The sequence below is a fragment of the Arachis ipaensis genome, chromosome B10 (assembly GCF_000816755.2).
Source record: "Arachis ipaensis cultivar K30076 chromosome B10, Araip1.1, whole genome shotgun sequence".
Lineage (NCBI taxonomy): Eukaryota > Viridiplantae > Streptophyta > Magnoliopsida > Fabales > Fabaceae > Arachis > Arachis ipaensis.
Window position 1 is genome coordinate 129,933,641 of NC_029794.2, and position 11,548 is coordinate 129,945,188.

The following is an 11,548-nucleotide window of genomic DNA, read 5'->3' on the forward strand; positions in this document are numbered from 1 at the left end:
TATTTAAAATTTTTATAATAATATATTATTTTACTTGGTGCTTTTAATTTCAGATTCCTAGGTTTCAAAAAGACTATACAACTAGATAGGAAGATTTTGGTGCGGCTGATAGATCAATACAACAATGGCTCATTAAGCTGGGATGAATTTTCAGATGTTGTTAAGAAAGTTCATGCTAATAGAATGGGAAGCCAAAAAAGAAGAGTTGTAATCCCAGAAAGACCAAAAGAAGAAGATTATTTTTATTCTAATCCTCAGGAATGTTTACAATTGCAAGATGAACCACTGATGAGAAGCACATGATTATTGCCACTTTATTTTTGTTCATAGTCCTCCAACTAAATGAAAATTGCAAATTTGTACCATGTTATGTTATTCAAGGTGGCTTATTGGCTATGCTTTTCACAAGAATCATGAAGATAAATAATTACATAAGTTTCAACATTTTGAGGGACAGGTTCTTGTGTAAAGCAATAGCAAAGTGTTGTTGAGTCTTATACACTGTACAAATTAAATGAGCAAAAAGATAGAGTACTTTTTGTTTATTTTATTTTAAAGAAAAAAATTTCCTCCTAATTTCATAGAATGTATTTTCATGGGTTATTTCCAATAGAATTTACACACAAACAAAAACAAAAAAGGCTTTATTTTAATTATTTTTGTTATATGTTGTACCAACTTATTACTTTATCTTGGTTAAATGAATAAATATTTTGTTTTAATTTTTTATTTTATCATTTTTAACATAATCCAAATAATGAGTACTAGATCTTATAAGTTGATGTAATATTAGGTCAAAGAAAAAAATGCAAACACCAAGTTTCTAACCTTCGTGTGCATTAAGGAATTTTTTTTTGGATTGTCTACGGTATCTCCCAACCCGACAGGTTAAGGACTAATCCGTCGCGGATCGGAGTTCCATTTAAGGGTTTGCCGCTGGCCAATAGATTGCTGCATGCATAAGGCGGAATTCAAACTCCCAACACTTGTTTAAGCGGACGAGTGAGCTGACCACGCATCAAGGAATTGTAATTGCATATTAATGCTACTTATGATAGTTTCCTTTGATAATGTTTGAGGACTAAATTAAGAATAAGTGGGAAGACTAAAAAAAAGGGTACTAGTTGGAATGGTTATTGGAGGACCAAGGGTCATGAAATCATGATTAGCATATTAGTGTTTTTTTATGGACCAATGTAGGAAAAAACAACTTCATTATTTGTGGTTTTGGAAGGACTAGAATCACTAACTCAAAGCATATCTTGATTTAGAATCTTGGTGGTGTTGGTGGAGTAGTGCCAAAAACATCATATGCTAGAGCTAAAGCTCTATTTGAATGTGTCATATGCCATGTTCCACTTTCTTCCTCTCTAAGTGCTATGTTGTTGTTGGTTGACTTTTACATTATTCCATAGACTTATTTTGTGCAGCTCCCAAGACCATTGTCTCTCCTTGTCATCCTTTATTTATTTTTATTATTTTACAATTAATATTTGTGTGTTATTATTAATTAATGTAAATTATATAATAAGAAAAATTCTTATGTATTCTTATATTAAAATTAACATATATTCTAAAAAAATTTATAATTTTTCCTTTTTATTCATAATAATTAAAAAAGAATATTACTATTAAAACACATTAAATTTGTTATATACAAATGTTTTCATCATATAATAATCAAAAGTCCAATCTGTGTATTCACCAAATGTTTATGATCCCCAAAAGATTGCTTACATTTTAGTTTAAGGAATTAATTAAGGACAAATTCATGTGTTTAATTTAATTTTCACAGATCCCAGCATTTAAACAAACAAATGAAAAGTGAGTTGGAGTTAGTGACCCAAGATGGGTTACAATTTCTTGGAAAATGGTATCATAAGGAGTCACCTTCTAAGAATTTACATTTTATGAGTGCATCAAATCAAATAATTAAATATTTGATCATTTTAATTGCCCCTCGTGTGGTCCTCTATATTATAATTATAATTATTATTTTTTTTTTCTTTGTAGCAGGTCCAACTCACGTACCCTGATCAATGATGATAACAATAACAACAATACATAGCAAGATGTCATTGAACATATAGTACAATAAGAAACAGCTACGAGAGACTGCAATCTTTGATAAGATTTTTTCCTTTTAATATCGTGGGATCTGAATTTAGTATTTGTCCAATTGTCCTAAAGGACCAGCACAACCTCTGTGAAGTTTAGGTTTATTTATGATATTTATTTTTTCAAATATATAATATTAAATTTAATTTGTGTTAGGTATAAAACTACTTATATTTATCTAAATTTGATGAGTCAACTGACTTCACTTTTATATTATTTAAAATATTAGGGTGAAATGTACTTAACCTTCCTGGTCTGTCTTTTTGCACTTAATGTGCTGACCATCTGTTTAGTTAACCACATTATTATATTTGGTTTAAGGATTTTATTACACGCTAAGCTTTTTTTATTTTTTAAAAATATATTTTGTTTTTAAAAACAATTGTTGTGCTAATTATTAGATATATGAGTTTTTGAGATAAGTAATTTTACGATTTGATATCTAAATTTTTATGATAAAAATTTTAAAATTTGATCTTTTTTAATTAAAAAAAATTAGTATATATAACATAAATAAACCTCTTAATTTAAAAAAAAAAATAAAAATACAGTAATTTTATAACTCAAACTCCATCTAATAATGATTCAAAAGATAATAAGTCAACTTTAGTCATTTAGAATATATACAAATAAGTTTGCATATTATTTATATTAACATAATAAAATTTTAGAAGTTATAAATAGACCTCAATTGATATTTTATAATGCACAATTAGTTGAAATATAGAAGTATTAATATTTAGCATTTTTGTTTTTGATGGGCCAAACCTAAGCACAAAAATGGAAGGTGCTGTTAGTCCAAATTAGATTATTTTAACAGAACCAACTTGGGTTGGTCGAGTGGTTATCTCACACGTCTGCTTAAATAAGTGTAGGAAATTCGAATCCCGCCTTGTGCATACAACATTGGCCAACGGCAGGCCTTTAAATGGAGCTCCGATCCGCGACAGATTAGTCTTTGACCTGTCAGGTTGGGAGATACCGTGGGCAACAAAAAAAAAAGAAAGATGATCTTAACAGTTAATTGAATGAATCAGCACAGTGCAATCTATGTAAAAAGAGAATTAAGCCCAACTGAATGAAATATGTTCAAGCCTGCATGGCTGCATGCACACTTCAAGAAATGGGAATCAGGTGAAAAAGAATATGTTTTATTTTAGAATGTAGATAAGATATTCTTTGAAAGAGTTACCATAACAATTACTGGTTAAAGGGTTTATCCTCATTGTAACTAGCTGAACAAAATGAACTTAAATCTTGTTTTTACACTCAAAATTAAGGGAGTAATTGCAGCTTATCTCAAAATGTTAGCACTCACATGCCCTTTTAATATTCCGATTTCCGATTCTCATAATAAATTGTGTATTCAAAAACTCAGTACTGATTGTGTTGAATCTTTCAAGAAAATCTTCAATAACTAATCATATGTCTCTGTGCGTATTTTTGCGGATGCCCATGGGGATTGTATTTTATGAGAATGTTTTTCTTATGTGAGAGATGAGAATGCAAATCTCAGCCATTAAATTAAAGTAAACGGTTGAGATTAAATTCATCAACATTTTAAAAATCTATACCCTGTTAAAGCAAGTTGTCCTTAATTTCTACACTGCTTTTACGAACGCTTTCATCCCTGTATCTCCTTGGGTTAGTTACTCTTTTTAACACCATGTATGTCGTTTTAATTGTCTAATTTGATTCCTATGTTAGTTGCCCCCCATTTGCTCCTAACCTGTCTTTAATATTTTTTTCCCTTGCTTTTACTTTCAATGTTTTTGTTCCAGACCTCTTGAACAACACAACAAAATTATAACATGTCAGTTGAAAAGTAGAAGAATTATTTGCTCACACTTTAATTAGAGATAGGAATAATTACAGAACCATAACTTAAGTCTGAATTATAAGGACTCACTTTGAATTAAAATGACCGACAAAGAATAGCAAATGCAATTTCTAATTAGACAATTTTTTCTTTTGTCAAATGGATTAGACAGTCTCCAATTATAGATATATATTACATCACAAACCCACCCACACTACATACTCAAATACCCAAAATTTTAAAGGTTCTTATTCACCATTTGGCCTTGTCAAAGTTCAAACTCGAGTGCAGTATTTTTTCCTAGCGCAGCATTTTAGAAAGCATACTAATGTGCCATCTCAACTAGACCTCAACTGCAACTAACCGTTAAACAAGGATTTCCTCACAGCATCTTTTATGGGTTCATCAACAAAGGAAATAAATTAGAAGACCATTGTAAAATTACGGAGGAGTGGGGAAGGAAGAAGGTTGTAACAAGGAGGAGCAATAATGGTGGCAGGAAAACCAGGTAGCGGGTGGTGAGTGGATTGGTGTTCAGATATATAACAATGGTTAATTTGGCCCTCTTCTCATTTAAATCAGCCAAGAATGCACCACAATTAGCCTTAAACTTTGATTATACTTTGATTCTTTTTTTTTTTTACTCCATATTTTTGCATATACTAGTTGTTTCATTAAATTAGTTGCATATTTCTTTGGTCCCCAGAGGACTACAAAGGTCTTTTTCATCCAGTTTCTCCTATGCTAATGGTGGTTCTGGTGGTTATTCTACTCAACTCAAGTTGTTGATCTTCCAATCTACTAACGGCTCTTGAAAAGTTGTTGCTGGCAAATGACATGGAAGCTTCCATCATATGGCGCAGCCGCCTTTGCTTTATCCTCGATATGCCCTGTGAAATCTCGCTTATCGAAGGGCGTTTCTTAGGTGATTTGTGCAAGCATTTGTGTGCAATCTTAGCGAGCTGCCTCACTTCTCCAAGGTTGCATTTTCCAACGAGTTGCTTGTCAAGAATTTCATCTACACCATTGTGATCCATAGCAGCCTTGCAATAATAGAAAACTTGGCAAATCAGAAAGAAATCTCTAACATCTAGGAGGGATAGTAACAAGAATGCTACCGTGATTCATGATGAAGCATCTTACAAGGTTAATGTACTCCATCAAGTTTTGATGTGGGTGGATGGCAGTGATGAGCTCAAATATTATGACACCGAAACTGTAGATGTCACTCTTCATTGTTAACTTGCTTGTCGAAATATACGCGGGGTCCATGTAACCATAAGTACCTTTCAGACCAGAATTCCGGCCATCAAATACCTCTTCCTTTGACAGCCCGAAGTCAGCAACCTACACAGACAAATTTTGACGATAATTGATAAGACAAAAAATAAGACAATGAATATAGAAATCTCAAGTCTCTCACTATTTTCTGGACAAGACAAGATATATTGTTTCATTGTAATGTAACAAAGATTTGCTGCATAAATTCCAACGTCAATGTTATGATCCAATTACTAATTCCAAACAGGAAATTAGCTTCACAATCTGTATTAAAATGCACTTGCTAGAACAAAATTACCTTAGCTCTCATTGAGTGATCTAGTAATATGTTGGCAGACTTCAAGTCACGATGTATGACAGGTGGAACTGCCTGTTACATCCATGTTTATATTAGCCAAATTCATTTTCAAGGAATATAAGAGAGCATTTATCAGTAATCATACGTACCCCTTCGTGAAGGTACTCTATTCCATGTGAAATATCAAGAGCAACTTGCAGCCGATCATCCCAACTCAATTGTTTTTCTTCACCTAGGTGCATTTGCAGACTATTGTTAGATAATATAATGACTGTGTGGCAACTAAACAAAGTATAATCTGCTTGCTAATTTGATAACATAATCATGCTACCATCAATATAGGCTAATTTGAATCAGAATACATTGTAGTTTTCTGTCAAACCATAATTGTATTTAAAGCATTTATATTCAAATTTCTTGTACTAATTTCATCTATAGACTATAATCTTTCTAGATCTTCCTCTACCTCAACTTATTTGATTATACTCCATCTGGTCCACTTCTCCTTACTAGGGCCTCTATATAGATCTTCTTCACACTTGCAGATGCCCAACTCACCTAAGAGGAGCACCTAACAGGAGATTCCCCTAACTTCTCAACAATGAGTGCAATCCCAACTTCCTTTCTAATAATACACTCATTCCTAATCCTATCTCGGTTTCTAGTGTGTCCACACATCCAACAAAGTATCCCACTGTAACATTTAGGCTATGTTTGGATTGATGAAATCTTAAGGAGTTGAGTGGAACAGGGTTTAAGGGAGTAGAAGCTCAATGACAGTTATTTTTTTTTTTTTCCGTTGTTTGGATAAATGGTCATTGTATGAAGAAAATAGGATGTTTCAATAGAATAGCATAGAATCTAGTACATCACAAATAAGTCCACTCATTAAATCAAACAATCGAAGCCCATTAGAATCCCTCGGCTCTATTTCGCTCCAGCTTAAATCACCAAACCAAACTCTCAACAACGGAGATGTCACGTCAAAAATGCTTTTAACATAATAATAGGAAACATCATCCTCTATCAATATAAAAAATTAGCTAAACTTTCATCACTTATGAATTGATAAACAAGTATGTTATCAAGAAAGACTACAATGATGGTGTGACTACTAAACAAATAAAAAAAAGTAAATTTGGCTATTTATTTGATGACAACGACATGATCATGAAACTGTCCACATAGGCTGTCACATTAAAATATCTCAAGGTCATATAAAAAAAGACCATCCTCTTACCATATAAAAGATTAGCTAAACTTCCATTACTCATGAACTGATAGACAAGTATGCGCTGTCCTTTATCTACACAATATCCAATCAAATTCACAAGATTTCGATGATGCAGTCTTCCAAGCAGAAGCACCTGAACCAACAACCTTGTATAATTCATTATAGTTCAACAACTTTAGATGGTTACTGACATTAGACTTACAATATTCCGTTGGGTTGCTTAGTTAGAAATAATGTTCCAATTATTTAAAGCACATTTGAACTGTTGAAGTAAGTGATCTTTCTCCTTCTAATATATATATATATATCTTGCAAAATACAGGAACTCATTTCCTTTCAAACCATTAACATAAATACAGTCAACAGTAATCCTTATCCATAGCATTAGCTTATAAATCAACAGATATTTTATTTATTTATTTATTTATTGCCTTTTCTTTTTCCCCTGAATTCTGAAACCTATCTTAAAATGGTTATTGGCTTATACCTCCGTTTGGAATTCTTTCTCCCCTTGTTTGGAATTAGGCGCAAGAACCTTCACAGCTACCACCTCCCCTGTAGCCATTGTGGCTTTATAAACTGTGCCAAATGATCCTTGCCCCAAGGAAGTTGTGAAATTTTGTGTTGCCTTTTGAATTTCTCTGTAACATGTGATGGCTCAGTTACACCGTTATAAATTTTTAATGCCTCTCTAATAGTGTTTCATTTTCATATACGAATGCATGACCATGTCCTACTTTGTCCTTTGCTTTTTACTATTGAACAAATGGTACTATGTAAATAAGAATTTGCAAGGAGATTATCTAACATATAAAGTAACTTTATTATCAATGGACCAAAAAAATTTCCCAATTCTACAAGCTAATCATCAAACATTTTGACGCTAATAGTTATATGTTTGTGACCTAGTAGTATTAATCCATAGAAATATTTGACAAAAACAAAACAGGTAAACCTCATGCTCAACAGAGAAATAAACATACCTATACGAGTACTTTAAAATGCCTGATGCTGAAGCAAAACGATCTTTGCTTTGATTACTCCACCAGCCGAAATGAGAATTTTTCTGTACATTATCATATCTTGATGGAGCTATGGAACTAGTTATAGAAGCACTGATGTCGGTGCTTGTTCCCAACCCATTTGTTCGTATTGGAAGAGTTGTTACACTATTCTCATTTGCAGATGGTCCAATATTCACACGTTTCTTGTACCACCTTATGCCAAAAAATATGGCACAAGATATCAGAATTCCAAGGGCCAAACCAACAGAGACACCAAGAATTACTAAATCAGCTTGACGAACCATTCTTTGATTCCTCTTCAAACAACGAAATCATCTTGCAGACTGCAAGTACTACAGAGGTTCACTGTCAAAACATTTATGTTAACTAAACACCTCATCTAGCTAAACCTGACATCAATCGAACTCTCAATACAGTGAGTAATACAATTTCTTTTTCTTCCCTCCCTTCCCATCTAAGATCCAACTCACAAATCCGGGGAGGTGCAGTCATGAAGAAAACAAAATGCCTACTTGTAGAAAAGGATCCGCATTAATGCATCAATGATCAAAATAATTATAAATACACTGCTGATAAGATTTGCTAGTTTAAAACAGGTAACACAGATATAAGTGTTATAACCTCACAACAATAGAAAATTAAAAAAAATAATAATTAAGAATTAAGTTAAATCTTAGCAAAAGTGCATACCAATTAGCAATACTGAAATTCTCGATAAGTAGTGTAAATATTTAAAATGATTACATAAGTAAGGAACAAAACAAACCATAGACATCCTAATTATGACAATAATGACCATTTTTCTTTTAAAATTAAAATTATTGCTCTTAGGAAAACCAAAATGACTGTGCCACATTACTAGTTTTCCTTAAGATAGATCATACATCCTTACTCCTAAAAGATTGCCCAAAGTCAACAAAAACAAGGAACAAAATTACATATGCTTTTATCAATTTTATGATTTAGATTTTAGATAACAGTATTTGATCGTATCAGGTTTTAAAAGGACGAGAGCAAAAACAAATAACAAGCACTCCAGCATAAATAAACAAATCGCAATGAAACAAGGAGAGCTTCGATGAAAAAATCCACATACCAAATCAGCAGAAGAGCCTCCTCATAATGCAAAAATCAGAAGCTTAACTCTGTTGTGGTTCAGTGAAGCTTGAAATCGAGGGTGTTAAGGGTAATTTGCAATTGTGGATGAGTTTTAGGTCAATAGTCAATGGAGGTTTTTGTACTTGTGCGCGAGAAAGATAAGAGAGAGCAAAGTTAGAGTTGAAGAACGAAACTGCAGAGAGAGAGAGAGAGAGAGAGAGAGTAACTGATTTTGATTGAGAGGGTGAATTGGAATGAATGGAAAATAAAGAGAATTTGGCGTGTAAGTGCAGTTCCAATAGAAACTGAGTGGGATTTAAGGTTTAAAATACTTGAAGAAAAGTGAACCCCCCAAACAAAAATAAGAGAGAAATTGGTAAATAAGATAGCATTTTGGTAGAGAGGCAGAGATCGAAAGATTGAGATCTAAAGACAGAGACTAAGAGACAAGGACAGAAATAAATTTCAGTATTTTGTTTGGTGCAAAGTGGGAGACAGAAACTAAAACAAGAATGAAATTCTAATTTAATTTGTACAAAAGGTAAAATTAGAATTAATTAATTGAAATAAGCGTGTATTTTAGGTATAAAATGTTATTAAAGTATCAGTCTTTGTCTTTAAAAATTTCAGTCCCCTGTGTCTTCACTTTTTAGAAGTACTGAAATACTAAAATTTTAGGAATAGAGACAAAAATTTTAGTACAAGTGCCAACAAACATAATACTGAATCTCAATCTCTCAGTCTTTGTCCCAGTACCTCAAAACAAACTTAAAAAAGAGTCAAAGAACTATAACTCAAATAACATAATCTCTCTATTCTCATCTCAAAATTTTGAGTTTAAGTTTATTCTTAACTTTGAAAAAAAAAAGAAAAAGATAAAAGGGCATTCATATGGGAAAGGGAATGTTTATTAACGAAACACCACATTACCTATACAGGAAATCTTGACCGCATATATTTTCTTAAACTATTCAATTTTTATCCACAAAGAGCTGCTCAAGAAAATTCTTTTTCTTAAAAAAGAATAAAAAATAAGTCATTAAATTAATTATTATATATTTTAAAATAAAGTAAAAATTATTAGACATTTTACAGTGGAATAATCAAATTTATCATAACAACATAATCCAATATTTTTATACAATAACTAATATTTTGTATCTGTATAACATTATTGCATAAAATTTACTAATGTAACTAATTTCGTGATGAAATTTTGTACTTGGTATACGTGAGCTTTTAAATGCAAATCTTAATATTGTCCTGTAACTGAAAAAATCAAAAGAAGAACTCCACATGAAAACACAGTTTAATAATAGGGAAAGTATTTTATAAGTAATATAATCAATTATGCTTTACATTTATAATCAAAATACAAATAATAAAGTATAAAAATACAACAAAGACTATTTTTTGTGTTTATGAAAATTTGATTATGCTATTACGTAAAAGTTTGATTACATTGGTCTTTACTGGAAAAATATACGAACTAACATCTATAAATATATCTATAGAACACAATGATTATTAATTATTGATTTTTAATGTTCACATAATATTTTTGTTTTCAGTTTTAAACATATTTTAAGCGTTTTGAAGTTTATGTTTAAAAAAAAACAAAAAACAAAAAAAAAAAAAAAAAAAGCTTACCTGTTGACTGTTGTTGCAGCGGCAGAATCGAGCAGTGCAGGCAGACAAGCAGTGCAGTGCAGGCAGCAACACCCACGGACGAACAATGTTGTTAACTTTTCATGATATTCGCTAGCGTATTTTTTTCTAGAAATTATTCTTTCTAAATAATAATAAAAATATTTCGATAATGACATGCTTTGTTGACAAAAGTGTTTGTTAATTGACACAAAAAAAAGTGTTTGTTAATTGTCTAGGAGTATATAAAGCATTACTTTTAAAAGTATTATCGTTATAAATTACTGTACTCCTAATTTTTAGTTATATCATTTATGTTTAATTTCTATGTACTAATATATAAAATTAAAAAAAAATTATACATATAAAGTTAGCTACTTGTTATACAATGGTTATTTATCAATTTTTCTATTATTTAGCTAAAAATTAATGTAGAAAGCTTTAATTTTATATTGAACGATTAAAAAATTAACTCTATCTCTAAACAATTTATTATATAAATAATCATACAACTTTTTATTTATAGATAATATCTAAACAAGAGTTTAATTTTAATAGACTGACAGGAATATTGTAAAACATTTTACATAATCGTACAATCACATCTGTTCTTTGTGCAATCACATCTGTTTTTTTATGGCCATTCACGCCGTCAATGTAAAAGATTATTATTTTTGCTGATGTGTCATTACGTAATTAGATGCACGTGTAAAACTAGTTTACACTGCTAGTGTATTAAAATTAAATTCCCTAAACAAATAAGAGTTTAATTTTGAGGTACGAACAATACAAAATATTTTATAATCGTCAAATCACATATAATCTTTTAGATAATCATATATGTAGTTCATGTATAAAATAATTATTTTTGTAACGTATTATTATATAATTAAATACACGTATAAAAATATTTTTATACTCAGTGTTTTAAAATCAAATTCAACAAATAATTTGAAGCAGCGTTAAGTTGAGGAAGAGGCAGAAATAGAATCAGTGAAAACAAAGATAAAATAAATAAAATCGGACAA

The 11,548-nt window shown here is 31.0% G+C and overlaps 2 protein-coding genes across 4 annotated transcripts in view; one reads left to right on the forward strand and one right to left on the reverse strand.

Annotated features, from left to right (window-relative positions):
- LOC107624306 (uncharacterized protein At1g04910) overlaps positions 1-573 on the forward strand; it is a 3,146-nt gene extending 2,573 nt beyond the window's left edge. The window contains exon 8 of the mRNA XM_016326801.2: positions 54-573. Within this exon, the coding sequence (XP_016182287.1) occupies positions 54-303 (250 nt within the window). The 3' untranslated portion in view covers positions 304-573. The remainder of the gene's footprint in view (positions 1-53) is intronic.
- LOC107623326 (calcium/calmodulin-regulated receptor-like kinase 2) lies at positions 4,054-9,191 on the reverse strand. 3 transcript variants are annotated; one of them, XM_016325536.2, is made up of 8 exons: positions 8,872-9,190; positions 7,734-8,107; positions 7,238-7,391; positions 6,757-6,883; positions 5,666-5,748; positions 5,517-5,588; positions 5,081-5,284; positions 4,054-4,980 (listed from the first exon to the last, which is right to left on the reverse strand). In XM_016325536.2, the coding sequence occupies exons 2-8, from the start codon at positions 8,057-8,059 to the stop codon at positions 4,663-4,665; spliced, it is 1,284 nt and encodes a 427-aa protein (XP_016181022.1). In that variant the 5' UTR covers positions 8,060-8,107; positions 8,872-9,190; the 3' UTR covers positions 4,054-4,662. The 3 variants fall into 3 exon arrangements, with proteins under 3 accessions (XP_016181022.1, XP_016181020.1, XP_016181021.1); XM_016325534.2 differs by having other exon boundaries at positions 4,560-4,980; positions 7,734-8,120; positions 8,872-9,191; XM_016325535.2 differs by having other exon boundaries at positions 4,560-4,980; positions 7,734-8,098.